At 49.6% G+C, this 15,123-nt stretch overlaps 4 protein-coding genes across 4 annotated transcripts; 2 read left to right on the top strand and 2 right to left on the bottom strand.

Moving 5' to 3' along the window:
• Nucleotides 1–417: 417 nt before the first annotated feature.
• Nucleotides 418–2,357, bottom strand: BU24DRAFT_344991 (glycoside hydrolase family 1 protein; the record flags this gene model as incomplete). The annotated part of the gene is made up of 4 exons (XM_033523427.1): nt 418–556; nt 812–1,397; nt 1,518–2,182; nt 2,305–2,357. The coding sequence occupies 4 exons, from the start codon at nt 2,355–2,357 to the stop codon at nt 418–420; spliced, it is 1,443 nt and encodes a 480-aa protein (XP_033385980.1).
• A 1,128-nt stretch (nt 2,358–3,485) lies between these two features.
• BU24DRAFT_345343 (DUF1479-domain-containing protein) lies at nt 3,486–5,051 on the top strand (the record flags this gene model as incomplete). The annotated part of the gene is made up of 2 exons (XM_033523442.1): nt 3,486–3,915; nt 3,973–5,051. 2 exons carry the CDS (start codon nt 3,486–3,488, stop codon nt 5,049–5,051), a joined length of 1,509 nt encoding a protein of 502 aa, XP_033385979.1.
• Nucleotides 5,052–5,499: 448 nt separating this feature from the next.
• Nucleotides 5,500–13,212, bottom strand: BU24DRAFT_490767 (P-loop containing nucleoside triphosphate hydrolase protein). Its single transcript, XM_033533736.1, has 7 exons — nt 11,696–13,212; nt 10,209–11,645; nt 9,818–10,154; nt 9,130–9,770; nt 8,054–9,079; nt 7,257–7,997; nt 5,500–7,202 (listed from the first exon to the last, which is right to left on the bottom strand). The coding sequence occupies exons 1-7, from the start codon at nt 13,155–13,157 to the stop codon at nt 5,686–5,688; spliced, it is 7,161 nt and encodes a 2,386-aa protein (XP_033385978.1). The 5' UTR covers nt 13,158–13,212; the 3' UTR covers nt 5,500–5,685.
• A 375-nt stretch (nt 13,213–13,587) lies between these two features.
• Nucleotides 13,588–15,062, top strand: BU24DRAFT_440534 (uncharacterized protein; the record flags this gene model as incomplete). The annotated part of the gene is made up of 3 exons (XM_033530374.1): nt 13,588–13,874; nt 13,921–14,951; nt 14,997–15,062. The coding sequence occupies exons 1-3, from the start codon at nt 13,604–13,606 to the stop codon at nt 15,060–15,062; spliced, it is 1,368 nt and encodes a 455-aa protein (XP_033385977.1). The 5' UTR covers nt 13,588–13,603.
• Between the last annotated feature and the right edge of the window lie 61 nt (nt 15,063–15,123).

The raw sequence follows: 15,123 nt of genomic DNA, 5'->3' as shown, positions 1-15,123 counted from the left end.
GGAGGTGATGATGGAACGAGTGGATGGCATTCAATGCGGCCCAGCGGCAGCGACCCGAAGCGTGTCTATCAAACCACGCGCGCACCCGCTCTCGCGGCCAATTCTACGTAACGAGTACTGTCGCGCCCCTTCTAGTGGTGACTGAGCAAGTGCAATTTGAAATTTCTGGAAGGAGAACATTGTGGATATTTTTCTTTCTTTCTTCATATTCCGTATTGTCTAATCGGTGACATTCCTCCGAAAGGAAGACAGGCAGCCCATAATTCCTCGCCTGCTGTGCCGCCTTGCACGCTAGAAGAATGCTAGAAGGAGAAGTCGCGTCGAAGGTTCTCTGCAGACTCCGACTCCCACCTCGGTTCAAATGACTCTTTAGCTTACAAAAACCACACGCCACAACCGTCGACAGCCCGGTCCCATTTACTCCTTTTTGATGAGGTTCTCGAAGATGCCTCGGAGCTCTTTGGCGCTCTTCTTGGGATATCGCTTCTGGCCTCCGTTGTAGTCCACATAGGTGACACCGAAGCGTGTTTCGTAACCCTCAGCCCATTCGAAGTTACTGCAGGAACAATTCGTTAGTTTGCTTCAATTGCCACGCGATAACTAAACAAAATACACCAGCCCATTACGAGGTCGACCCGCACCCATCGGCTAAGCTAGGAATCGAATCTCGATACGGCCAGAGCGCCGTCGGCAATAGCTGTGCCGGATTCATGCCTTCACACGTTTTGACGGCCACCGCATCGTATCGATCGGCTAAGGGGAAAGGAAGAATTTGGAAAAGATAGGGAAAAGGAAATGGAAGTTTACGTACTCTAGTAATGACCAGGCTGAGTATCCACGAACATCGACACCGTCGATGGCATGGGCATCTGCCAAAGCCCCCACGTATCCCTTGAAGTACTCGACGCGGAAGTCGTCGTTCAACAGCTCCTCGAGAGGTAGGTCGTTCTCGCCCTTGAGACTGGTTCCGTTCTCCGTGATGTAGAACGTCGGACCACCGTAACGATCACTGAGCCACTTGATGAGCTTCCTGAAGCCTAGCGGCATGGGCCTGAGCCAGAACGACTGTGTCTCTGGGCCGATCCATTCGCCGGCCTTGTTCTGGAAGCCGATCTCGAGGTTACCTGAGAAGTCGTCGAGTTCTGGCTCGGTGTCCTTGTGCTTGATGTAGTTCGCGCAGTAGTGGTTCATGCCATAGAAGTCATTGCTGCCCTTGACGAGAGCAGCCTCCTCCTCTGTGAACTCGGGCAGTCTGTTGCCCAACTGCTTGCGCATGGAATCAGGGTACTTTCCGAAGTACACGGGGTCACCGAACCATGAGATGGCAAACTCAATCTTACGGTCGCAGGCTTCGACGTCACGAGGATCTTCGGGATCCCAAGGCTCGGCCCAATCGCCTGTTTATTCGGTCAGTTTCGACTGAAGCGATGTTGCTGTGCCGCCTGGCTGCATGAACGCCTGACAGGCGGCAAGAGGGACAAAGTTTCGCCCGAGCGATGAGTTCGTGGGGTACGTACCATTCAAGGTGATACCAATCTGGCCACCATCCTTCTCCTTGAACTCCTCTCTGTAAACCTTAACGGCGGAAGCATGCGCAATCAAGGTGTTGTGACCAACGATCCATGGCTCGGTGCTGCTGTCACCGACTGGGCTCTTGGTCCGGTCGCTGCAGCGGCCCGGTGCCATGAGACCAGTGCTGTATCCGAGGATGGAACTGCACCATGGCTCGTTGAATGTGATCCAGAACTTCACCTTCGAGCCGAACGCCTTGAAGCAGACCCTGGCGTAGTTTGTGTAGTCGGCGACGAACTCTTCCTTGTTGAGCTTGCCGTTGTAACGCTGTTGCAGAGCCTCTGGCAGATCCCAATGGTAGAGTGTGATCATTGGCTCAATGCCAGCAGCAAGCAAGTCATCTACGAATTTCACGTAATGCTGTAGACCCTTCTCGTTGACGGGGTCATTGCGACCACCGAGAGGGATGATCCTGGACCATGAGAGCGAGAAGCGGTATGATTTTGCTCCAACCTGCTTCAGCAGTTCAATGTCCTCGGCGGTGCGGTGGTAGGAATCGCATGCCACGTCACCAGACGATCCGTCTGCGATCTTTCCGGGGATGCGGCAGAAAGTGTCCCAGATGGAGTCAGCTCTTCCATCCTCCTGGGGAGCACCCTCGATCTGGTAGCTGGAGATGGCACATTTAGTACACGTTACCGTGCGGGCGGGCAAGACGTCACAAGCGGGCAATTGGGCGTGCCGTGCCGGAGATAAGGTCCGCAGGGACAGGAAAGGGAACATTGAGCATACCTTGCTGTCGCAAAGCCCCATAGGAAGCCCTTGGGCAAGTATGAGTCGGGCATTGCGGCTCGGAGATTGAAAGGAGTTGGACGCAATACACAGGTGTTTTAAGAGGCAGACAAGAAGTTGTCTGAGTCTGAGGAGATGCAAACAAGATGCACATTGCGGGCTCACAGAGATTCATATACGCGAACTTTCTCAGAAAGATCCGGAGGACGTCCCGCCGGAGCCATCTCACCTCACGGTACAACAAGAGATTAATGCACGTGTAGTATTGAGGGATGAACGGTAGGAGTAGCATCAATTGGTCTCATAGGACACGAAGGCCGTTTTTCCGCGCATCCAAGAAGCCGCTATAGAGCTGCCCCGCTGTAAACATGGTAGCGATGGAGATATTCTTATGAGCACCTGATGAAGCTGGAGTGTTAGCGGCATTCTGCCAGCCCCGCCATCATGTGTGACGAAAGCGGTCAGTGGAGAGGCGGGCCGTCGATTCTTTCTGCCCTTTATCCTGCGGGGCAGACGCGAGGGAAACAGTAAGGACAAGCACGGCTGAGACCTTCGCTCTGTGGAGTGATTGGATTCTTTTCAGTAGTCTGATAATATATAAAAAGGCGGAATGGGGGATCGCGGGGTCCAATTGCTGCAACCAAGATCAGGCGAGCTTGGGCAGCTTGACGGGTTGACGGGTTGACGGGTTCACTTTCGTTTTGACAGCTTGCCGGTGGCTTTGTCGATGCTAGCGCTAGATCCGACTTTTGTTTATAGCTAGCTCTTCCGCGTCCTCATTCAAGAAGACCAAGAAAGGAGGTCGAAGACGAGGAAGATTGTTCATCATGATTTTCCTCGATTCCAATTCGATAAGCGGAGGAGCTTGAGGAGACGTCAGAGAGGAATGCGGGGTTATTCCCGACTAGGAATCACCGCTACAACTAACTAGATCAGGGTATGAAACTAATCTATATCAAGTATTTCCGACATCATTCTGCCTCTCCACATTATTTCTCTCCAGATATTTCGTCGTCGGAGCGGCCTCTATGTCATCAGCTGTTGTCGGAAGCATAAAGGGTATATAATGGAAGAGGCAGTGGAATTTTACAAATTCGATTCAACCCCGAGCTAAACACTATTTCCCACCAGCTCATTCTATACACATTTTCAGCATGCTATCGTCGTCGTTGCGCGCCCGCATGTCCGCCTCAAGGCGCGTCATTGCATCCCTACAGCTCCGCACAGCCGCCACCCAAGCGCATGCGCAGAAGCGGGCCGGCGACATCTCTGATGCCTTCGCTTCACTGTCTGGGCAAGACTTCAAGCCCCTCACCCCGGAGTACGCAGACCTCAAAAGTCGCCTGATCAGAGGTCGGGAAGCCGAGGTTCGAGAATCATGGGAGCGCCTCTTGCGGGATCTGCGGGAAGAGATTCCGCTCATCGTCGAGCTGGGCTCCAAGGTCATACCTGAGATCAACTTCGAGGATTTCGAGAATGCGCCCGAGAGATTCAATCAGGAATTGAAGAAGAGGGGAGTGGCTGTTGTGCGAGGCGTGGTGCCAGAACAGGATGCTCTGCAATGGAAGGCGGATTTGCGGGAGTACATCAGACAAAATCCCCAAACAAAAGGTATGGAACAGCATTAGTAAATTCGAATAGTCCAACATGGGTTCTAATAGCTTCCAGCGTTTCCTCAAGATAATCCCCAAGTCTACGAACTGTACTGGTCGCGGACGCAAATGCTCGCGCGCGGGCACCCCAATATGCTGAAGACACAACGCCTGCTTATGTCGTATTGGCACTCGAAAGACTCGCACGCCCCCGTCTCAACGCAACACCCGATCAGCTACGCCGACCGCTTGCGCATGAGGCTTCCTGGAGACGCCAAATTCGCCCTCGGACCACACGTAGACGGAGGCAGTGTCGAACGCTGGGATGAACGGGGATATGGCTTGGGTGGAGTATATGACGATATCTGGAAAGGACAATGGGAGAACTTTGATCCCTGGGAGGCGAGCTGCAGGCTCCCCGTGAAGTCAGATCTCCACCAGGGCGTGGGCGCATGCTCTATGTTCCGAATGTTCCAGGGCTGGCTCTCGCTCTCGCATACCGGACCATTCCAAGGGACACTCCTCGTGAACCCCCTCCTGGCAAAAGCAACAGCCTACTACCTCCTCCGACCATTCTTTTCCCCGCGCCGCGGCGTCGAAGCCTGTGCCCAGACAACTTCGGAAGCCCTCACCAACTCACAAGAGTTCCTGCAGTCGGACAACTGGTCTATGGACACGAAGCCATCGAGTTGGATCCAGGGTGCCACCCCAGGACACGGCCAGGAACTCTCGCACCTCCTCCACCCGCACCTCAACCTCCAACAGTCCATGATCCACGTGCCCACCGTCCGCCCGGGAGACTATGTAGCCTGGCACTGCGACACCATCCACGCGGTCGACAAAGTGCACTCCGGAACTTCGGACTCAAGCGTCTTGTATATCCCCGCGTGTCCGCTCACCGAGGAAAGCGCAATCAACCTCGCCGAGCAGCGCCGCGCCTTCATCGACGGCACCCCGAGTCCTGATTTCGGAGGCGGAATCGGCGAGAGCGAGCACATTGGTAGGGTTAATGTGGAGGAGATGGAGGGTCTAGTTGGCGTGGAGGGGTGCAGGGCGATGGGGTTGCATGAGTGGGATAGTGATGCTGAGGGTCTGACGCCGGGCCAGCGAGAGGTCTTGGATCGGGCGAATAAGGTCCTTGGTTTCTATTCGTAATTTTCTTTTTCGCGATTTCTGCTGCTATTTGTGATATCATCTTGAAATTGACACCTAAAGGGTGGGCATTGCGACTAGGTTGATTATTAGCGATTTATCCATTGATCAATACATCGAACAAAAAGTCGGAATTTGAATGAATAGAGTTAGGCATTGATGTTTATTTAATTTCACATTATTGTGTCGCTAAATTTCACAAAAATGCAAAAATATGAATGTACTGAAGTTCCATTGCGCTGCTGGTTTGGTTTGTTGTCGGGTTTGTTGCTCATTTATCGTATACGATAGAATAATAAAACATGAATCTTCGACACTAAAATGCATGTTCGCAGCTGTTTTCAAGTAAGCAAAATCATTCCACACATGAAATAATATGAGTTTTGCGATTGACTTCGATCTGCATCTACCTGAGCAGAAGAACTGCTTAATTCATCTATTTGCTTTGATTGGCGTAACCTAGAAATTGAAGAACTCGAATACTGGGTCGTTTCTGGCCTTCAATCGCGTAAACCAAAAGCTCATGCCTGGGACCATTATCGTTCCAACGACAAGAGATCTCAACAAATACACTTCAACTATATAAACGTGTATCATGATTGTTTGTACACGTTCTTAAATTCGCAAAGTAAAGAGCTCAGAGGCCCAGAGCCCAATTGCTCATAAAATGAGATCCACCCGCACATCGATATCCACCAGACTGTTTAATCCACATGAAGCCTTGACAGCACACGCCCATCATCCTCAGCTTTTCCTGTACTTCCATCTCCCTTTTCCTTTCGCGCTCCCTTTCCAATAACTCTTTCTCTCTTCTTCGCCGCTCCATCTCTCGTCGCATCATTTCTCCCTCCATTTTGCGTCTTTGTTCTGCTTCAAGTGCAGCTTGCTCTGCCCGCTTGAGCTCAGCAATCCTTTGCTCCTCTTCTCGCCTGCGTCGCTCCATCTCTCGCCGAATGATTTCTTCCTCCAATTTACGTTTTTCTTCGGCTTCAAGTGCAGCCTGCTCTTCCCGTTTGAGCTCAGCAATCTTTTGCTCCTCCTCTCTCCTTTGTCGTTCTACCTCACGTCGGATTTTCTCTTCCTCTAGTTTGCGTCTTTCTTCTGCTTCAAGTGCAGCCTGCTCCGTCCGTCCGAGCTCAGCGATCTTTTTCTCCTCCAAGATCTTCTCATGGAGCAGGTGTTGGAGCTCTTTCTCACGCTCAAGTGCTAGGCGTTTATCGTCTTCCAATTGATGCCACACCTCATCCGATACATTCGGATCGCGACCATCGTTACTCTGAGGCTGCGGCCGCGCTTGCTCCTCGGCAAGCTCCTTTACGACTTCAGATTTCTTGGTCGGCGGCTCGCCCGGGGAAACAGAAGTGTCAAGTTTGATATCAGGCTGGTTATTGCCTCGGTCCTGGCTATTGCTTTGTTGCGGTTGCTGGGCTCGCTGCATGAGCGGAAAGCGCGATGTACCCGCAGCTTCATTGCGATGGGAACGTTCTTTCAACATAGTCTCCATGACCGTGAGGATGATATCTTCTGTCAGGACAAGCTTGGTAGGAAGTTCACCAGGTGCAGAAATCAAGCTACCAAACATTGACTTCGCCAAGGATTTGACATCTCGAGCATTTCCCCATGATTTCGAAGTCGCAAGAAGTCGAAAGTGCTCAATAACTTTCTTGGAAAGTTGCGCTGAAGGAGGCGAAAGTACTCCAAGATCCAAAGGTACCTGCTTTCGCTTGCGTAAGTCAGATAGGACATTTATCAGAAGCTTCAGGCATGTAGGCGGCTCTAAAGCCCGGAATATGACTGATTCTGGGAATCTGCTCGTGAGCCCAGGGTTGATACTCATGAGCCTGTTCATGTCTTCATCATATCCAGCCAGTATAGTGACAAGCTTCTGTGCAAACCGCGGCTTTGTTAAGCAGTCGACAAGCTCATCCATAGCCTCATTCGCGAAACCGCCTTCTGCTAGGCGGTAGGCCTCGTCAATGAAGAGTACCTTACCCATCGCCTTTTCAAGTAGTTTCTGAACTTTAGGTCCTGTATGGCCGACGTACTGGCCGATCATATCGGTAGCAGAGCATTCGATCACTTTTGCCTGTGCTAGGAAGCCCATGTCGTAGAATACTTTGCCCATCTTCTGGGCAGTAGTTGTTTTGCCAGTGCCTTTGCATCATATTAGATGAGCAATGGTAGGAAATTTCGGGTAACAGAACATACCTGGCGGCCCTTTGAACAAAAAGTTGAATGGAATTTGCTCACGTGCATCCAAGCCAAGGGCTTTCATGTTTGCAACTGTTGTTTGATAGCCCTGAAGCTGTTTGATGAGGTCTTCACATCCCACCACATCGCGGAAGAGCAATGGCAGATCGATAGCTGCCCGTGCTGTCCTATCAAAGTTTGGATCAAAATCAATGGCATCAAATGTGTCTTTGCTCGACACCATGCCTCCGGTGAGATGTTTTTGATGCAATGCCTTGGCTCGGTCGAGGATGATATCTACCTCGCCTACGTTACCAAAGTTGGGTTGATTTCGAGCTCGCTTGAGGACTTCCATAGCTGTTGACTTAGCTTGATCAGTTGCTTCGAAACCAGTGTCTTTCAATTTAAGGTCGAGAACTCGTCGAAGCTCGGAGTCAGTGAAATCCTCAAACACGAACGCAGAATCAAGAGGAAATCGCCTAGCGAGCCCTGGGTTCACATCTCGCAACATTTCTTCCATCTGATCTTTATATCCGAGTAAGAGCACGCATCGATCCTCGCCAGGTGTGCTTTGGACCTCGGCCACCAAAGTGTCAATTACGGCCGTCTTGTATATATCAGCAGTACCTCCTCCGGCAAGCATGTATGCCTCGTCAATGATCAAGACTTTACCAATGGTAGATGCCAGGATGCCTTTGGTGTTACTTTCTGATTGCCCAAGAACGTTTCCGACAAAATCCGCTGGGTTCTTGACTACCACTATAGGAGTTTAGCCAAGTAAAGAATGTTGGAAATTTCTACAACAAGCAGCTTACCTTCTCCATTCGATAGAAAGCCAATATCTTTCAGTATTTGTCCGTAGAGTTTGGCAACCGTCGTTTTCCCTGTTCCAGGTGAACCGATGAAACATTTGTTCAATGAATATTGAACCAGAGGCTTTTCTTCTAGTTCGCGATGGTAGTTGGTCTGCAGTCCATCCAGCAGTACTTGAATAGCTTCCTTGACTGCCTTCAACCCAATCATCTCCTTCAGTCTGTTCCATGCTTTGTTATTCTGAAGTACAGAGGATGGTTCCGGCCCAATCAGATCAACCTTGCTGAGGAAATTGTCGTTTGGCCGTAAGCCCTCCCTTCTTTCTTTGTGCAGCCGTCTTGCCTGGCGGTCTGTAATTTGAGAAATCTTATTCTGAACCTCACGAGCATTGCCAAATCCATCACGACCGCGTCCTTGTCCTATTCGACGTGCCGCAATACGTATATATAAGCCGCTCATCCCGTCTTCAACTTCCATGCAGCCATTGTACTTCTTGTGCAAGTAGTGGCTTAGAATGTGCTGCAATTCCTTGTCATCGTAATCGTCGAACACAAAAGTTTTTGGGATGCGACTTGGAATTCCAGGATTGTGGCCGAAGAATGCTTCCATGTTTTTGTGATACCCGGCTAAGACGAAAACAATTTTACCCGTGAGGTTCTCAATCTCGGCAAGGAGGTAGTCCAGAACTGATTTCCCGCCAGGATTGTGACCAGCCACGAGCTGATACGCTTCGTCGATGAAGAAGGCACCGCCTCCCTCTTTCAAGATCGTATCAATATGAGATTTACACGCTGAGACGCCGTCATTTGCTAATGATGATCCTGAGGTCTCCAAGAAATGGCATCCCGGGAGTGCACCAACTTCGAAGAGAAACTTCACATACAGGCGCGCCACTGTCGTCTTTCCTGTTCCAGGGTTGCCAAGTAAGGAGGCGCCAAAGCGCTCATCCTTCAAAGAAATTTGTTGACGAACGACAGTGTCGACTTTCGCTTTGATAGCGAGAAATTCCTGTTTCACGGATTCGAGGCCTGTTGAACATTAGGACTTTCGATCATGTAATCATAAAGTAGTCAGTTACCAATCATAGCCATCAGCGCATCCAATGCCTCACTCTGGGCTCCTTCAAACTTCTTCTGATGGTCCCAATCGTCTTGGGCTGGACTCTTCTGATCTATCTTCTGTGACCCTTTGTTCGAGGTTGATGAAGATGCTGTTGTAGAATCCGTGGACTTGGTCGGATTTGGCTGACTGTTAGTAGTCTGTGTTGTGTGTTGTTTGCCATGGGATGTGCCTTCCTCTGTTGCTTTAGCCTTATTCTGTGCTTTTCTTGTTGAAACTCTCTTCTTGAATTCTTCCAGGTCCTTTTCCTCTTGGGCGAGTGTTCTCTGCATATCTTGCTCATCTGCTTCGTCCTGGAGAATGCGCTTCTGATGCTCCATCTCGTCTTTGATTTTTTTGAGCTTGATGGCATAATCCAGTTGCTTCGTTTTTCTTTCTTCGTCGAGCTGAAAGTCACGCTGAATCTTCCGCTGCTTCTCCTTGGCCTCCTCGTCGCAAGTTTTGCATGATAAAGCTGCTATGTCATGACATCGTCGCTTTATCTTGTGCTTCTGAGGACAATGCGATACAACAACAGCTCGACAAGCCATTTTGCTATGATCTTGAAGTTGATGGCAGCGCTGTGGACACGTGTGCATTTTACAATTCAATTGCACTCCGCTGGCTACTATTAGCAAAACACAATGATATGTCTGTGAGTGACCTACCAAGGTTCTGCGCATCCACCATCCGGGCATAATGAATCGAATTCATCTTTTGTGGTTATCATCGCTTCTTTTTGTGGATGCTGCTCGCATCTCACCGGAAAACCATCATACACATGCCCGTTCTTCCGCAGTTGGTCGAGCAATGGCACCCATACTTCTTGGCCTTTACGGCTCTTCACAAACGTCTCTGCATTTCCAATCATAATCAATGCATTCCTCGCCCGGGATAGAAGAACATTGACTCTTTGAGGTGAGTACATGAATCCAATGCCGCCATTTTTATTGCTCCTGGTCAAAGAGACTATAACAATGTCGCTTTCCTCGCCTTGATAGTTGTCTGGTGCTTGTTAATAATTGGGCTGGTGGAACCCAGCTAGATAAGCGTTCTTACCTATTGTGGATATCTTAAGCCGCCTCTTCTGTACGCCAGCGGCGGCTGAAGTGAGTAGACCAGCACGGGTAAGCTCAAATGAATCCAAATCGTTCAATACAGGATCGTTATCCGTGGAGAGTAGTTTCATAAGCAGGTAAAGTTGACCCAAGTAAGGGGTAAGAACCACGATATCATCCGTGCCGTATCCTTGCTGAGCAATATAGCGAACGCACTTCAAGACCATTTCGGCCTCATATTGATTTTCTTTGCTGGTCTTTGCTCCTTCATCCCGACGGTCGGCAATGCGCTCAGCATTGAGCTCGAGATGATCGTGAGAAAGAAACATTATATTGTCCTGAAACCCCCTCAAATCAGGTCTGCCAAGTGTTGTTGATGCATCTTTCAAGTCTGGATATGTCAATTTTCTGATCAGTGTTGATATCTCTGGGCGCATTCTGTGTTGCTGTTTGAGCGTGGTGTGAGGAAAACCCGCAACAACTAACCGCTCGAAAAGGGACACATTCAGATTGAACCCATCTCCTTTCTCTATCGTCAAGGCATAATTGTTGACTTTCGGTCGTAGCTGTTGGTGGTCGCCGATCAAGATGAGCTGTTTGGTCTTGATCGTCATGGCCGTTAGGATGTGACTCTCAAGGATCTCTCCAGCCTCTTCAACCAGTATGACACCCGGTGATGCTTTTTGGATTGCTTCTGCGTATTTTGCTGCCCCAGTGGTGGTGGCGGCAATGATGCGCTTGGTGCTCAAAATATCACCGTCTTTCGAGTTATACAACTGGTCAATTCTCTCGCAGCACTTATTGTATCGTGCCATGAGATGACCAAGGTCCGATGCTTGGTCCTGTACAAGGTCTGTCACCCACTTGTCCCAGAGAGCAGGCCGTTCTCGACGGTCAACATTCCATACTGTAGGAAAATCAATCTCAGCTTGTTCTCGGAAAATCCCAGCACCTTTTCCATCTAACCATCGTTCAAGGAGATACAAACGATCAATACGTTTGCCACCCTTCCCTACTTTGGTCATCTCACCATTTTCTTCCGGAATGGTGAATGCATCGAAGAATTCCGAGTCGTCTGAGAACTCTAGAAACTCTAGGACTTCACTCCTCTTGATAGGAGCGTTATTTAATCCGTTCATTTTATTCGTGATGGCAGCACGGAAGCTGTCCGCCGCTTTCTTCTCATTATCCAACAATTCATATGTCTCTCTGCTGCGGCGGTAGTCAGAACTCTGACCAGAGAGAGACAATGCCTTGTTTCCTGCACTTGAGCGGTGGCCGAGCCGTACAATTGAGTTGGGAGGTATACCAATGCGTTGGAGGTCGTCGATGAATTGATCGAGCGCATGGTTTGTGTACGTCAAGACAAGCAGAATCTCGTCGGTGCGGTCATGCAATATCTTCGCGATCAAAGCGCCTATGAACGATTTTCCTGTCCCTGAACAAGTAATCAGTGTATAGAAGGACTTATTGGAGTTCTCGAAATACCTGGAGGGCCTTGTATAAGGCTCACTTGATTTAGTAGCCCGGTAAGTAGTGACTCGGTCTGAGCAGCATCCAACCGCACTTGTTTAGTTGTCCCAAGCACATCCTGCAGGTCATTCTCCCAGCTTTCGCGGATTATCCGGACAATATCATCTAGCAGGGGTGAAGAAATTGATTCGGTAACCTCCATGCGCTCTCCTAATATCTGTTGGTGCAGGGGTATAGTTTCCATATTTTGAAGGCGTCTTAGGATGGGCTCAAATGCGAAGACAGCTGTCTCTACCAACACGAAGTGAAGGTCTCGCTTCAGCCGACTTGTGAGCAAGATCTGATCGAAAGAGGAGCTACTAGCAATCTTCAAAGTTAGAACAGGGGGGTTCTTTGCTAGCTGGTCCTCATCTCTATCGATGTTGGCAAAAGCAAGCACCTTTCCTTCGCTAATCAAGCAGCCGAAAGATAGATGCTTCAGAATGTTCTTATTTGCCGAAAGATGCGCTTTACGAAGATGTATCTTTTCAATTGCTTGCAATTGTGGAATGTCTGCCTCGCAACGAAATTTCAAAGAACATGCCTTGGGCCTGGACTCGGTCCCACAATTGACTCCTTCCAATGTCGAGTTTGAAAGAACAAGCTTCTTGCGACCCTTCTTCTGTCCAGTAGCCACATGGAAGTCATGTCGTAACTCACCCATAAAATCCTCACGTAGGAGGCGGAACTGATTGTCGAGATGAACAAATGGCCGACTTCCAGGTTCCTCAGCATCGATAGCATTAGCTGTTCGGTAAAATGGTTTTTCGGTACTCAAAAATTCGTCGGATGTTGGCAGGATTTTGATTTTCTTGAAGTCAGCGAAGTCATTGTCGTGACGTCCTCCAGGGCCATCAAGGTCATTCGAAGAAGTACTATGAAGAACATGTTGAATCTTGTGCCCAAAGCCGCGCGTTTCGGGAGTTTCTGCGGTAACCAACGATCCACTTTGAGAGACTTGCTCCGCAACCGAACGGGCATCTGGCAAGCCGTCGTTATGAGAGCAAAGAAGCTCCAGTAGGAGCCATGCAAACGCTTGGGTAGCGTCTGCAGTGAGCACGCCCGTATGATGGGCTTCAATCATCGTATTCCAGTATGTCGGAGGGTCGAGGATCGCTTTCAGAATGCGGGGGAGGAACCCTCCACTGTGCAGTTGTTTGAGAGCCGGATTGGAAAGATAGAGGATTGCTCGGCTTCCTGGGCCGTTCAGGAAAGAGCAATCCCCAGAGAAACGAAATGCTGCGCCAATTGCATCGTAGCCTTTTGGGCCAGCGACCAGGCGTTCGACGCATTTCGCAGCATCTTCATATGAGCACAATGCCTCTAGAAACCGATTGCCATCCGCCACGGTTTTAAGATCCCGATGGCCGTGAATTACTTGACCAAAGAGCTTCTGTAAACCAGCTGTTCGCTTTGCTGCGTCTCCCTGACTGGCCATACTGGGGCTTCGGCTGATGTATCGATAAAATAAAGAATGAGGCAAAATAATCAAGAAATCCTCTGCTGGCTCTTTGAAAAGGTCCAGATGGCGAGACATTTCATACTTTCTTCTACATGGATGCCTGGGGCAGGTCGCACAATGCACAAGGAGTTACCGGTACTATCTACGGGGTCTGGCCATGCAAATTGATTGGAGGCCGCAGAACGTCCCTCATGCAGGGAAGCGTTTTATTTGGCAGCCTCGCGTCCTTTGATATCTTCATGAACACTTCAGGCCTATCATTTTGCTGTCGTGCCACACGAAGGGATGAAAACATCATTCCCCTCAGCCTTGGGCACTAGGCAGCAGTTTAAGCCATATCTTTATATATTGGGCACTGAAATCTAGGGATAAACAAGCATCATCATTTCCACTTACTTCCTCTATATTCACTCGGCACCAAAATGTTATCTTCAAGAGGCCGTACTTCTTCGTACGGCACAAGAGGCGGTAGGTGGGCGCCTCGAGGTAAAGGCCACCATTACTCCAAACCTAAGGGACCGCCGAAGCCGGATATTGGCAAAGATCCATTAGGGCAGCATCTGGTAGAGTATAAGAACGCGGATCTGACTAGACCATCGAGCATTACGTCTCCGGATGCTACTATCAGCAACTGCAGCTACGTTGCGTCGTACACTTGGATGAATCGCGAAAACCCCACAATACTGGTACCTGGTGAGTGATCTTCGTACTGCAATATCACAGTAATTTACGTTGATAGGTGAACCTCCTCTGTGGAAGCCTCTCAATAAGCCACGCAGACTTGAAGAGGATAAAGGGACTTACTACCGAGATCCCAATGCAGCGAGATACCCTACATATCCAACGGAGCCCGCTGTGCAGGCCATCTTCCGCACCAACAAAGACTTCGAGACCGCTGCTGTGAATATTTTCGCATGCGGAAGCACATTAGGAAATCTACTTCGCTTCGTCCGTAACGATGACAAGCCGTATAGATTTCTCGTGGAGGCTGTTGGGAAGACTGTTTTCTTCGTAAGAAAAGAAAACGACCCAAAAGAGCTGATCGAAGATGTGCGTGGCTTTGGCCATACGTTTCCTGAAGCCTACACTGAATGGCCCAGAGATGTTCAAGGCTCAGAGTCCCACCAAAGACTCGTCCAATACACATTTGGGCAGCACAATTGCATCGTACGATTCGAGAGCGACGGGCAATTGTTTTCAGTAACTAATCACGAGCACGTCCAAAACCCTCGGTCAGGCTTGACACCCAGCTCAAGCGAGTCTGACGAGGAGACCCTGATTGGAGCATTCATAGGTGCAAGTGTGGGAAACGTGTCATCTCGAGATGGTGTTTGTCTACGCATCCGAGAGGGAGGCTCTGTGGTACCACAAGACTCAATCTTCGATCTCAAAACACGGTCAAACCGGTGGGGGGAATTCAACGTGGACAACGTGATGCCCCTGCTCTACATCAAACAGATACCCAACTTCATTATTGCGTATCACGATGGCGCAGGAACATTTCAAAAAGATGACATACATGTGAAAAGTGTCGAGAAAGATCTGCAGAAGTGGGAAACAGACCATCGGACTGAATTGAACCGTCTATCCATTTTGCTTGAGAAGATCACGGAGATTGCCCTCAAGCACCGGGAACCTCTCGAGATCTACTCGTCTGAGAAGGGCCTCCTTCAAATACACAAACAAAAGGAAGGCGGGACACACGTCCTTCCGTTGGAATGGCGCAAAAAATGGGCCGGCGAAGGTAGCGACTCAGATGAAGGCGGCGGAGTTTGCACTTCTCCGTAAGTCAGGCTCGAAGGGTTCGACTCGCAGTCGGATGAAGGTGGCCATTACACCAGATGCTCCGCAGATGGTTGTGGATATTGTGGAAAGTGCTAGGATTTCGTATTTATTATGTGCATGGCCTAAGAAATTGTGAAATTGATGCCCAACAGATGAA

Source organism: Aaosphaeria arxii (assembly GCF_010015735.1).
Source record: "Aaosphaeria arxii CBS 175.79 unplaced genomic scaffold BU24scaffold_3, whole genome shotgun sequence".
NCBI classification, from domain to species: domain Eukaryota; kingdom Fungi; phylum Ascomycota; class Dothideomycetes; order Pleosporales; genus Aaosphaeria; species Aaosphaeria arxii.
This window is presented reverse-complemented; position numbering and strand designations above follow the sequence as displayed.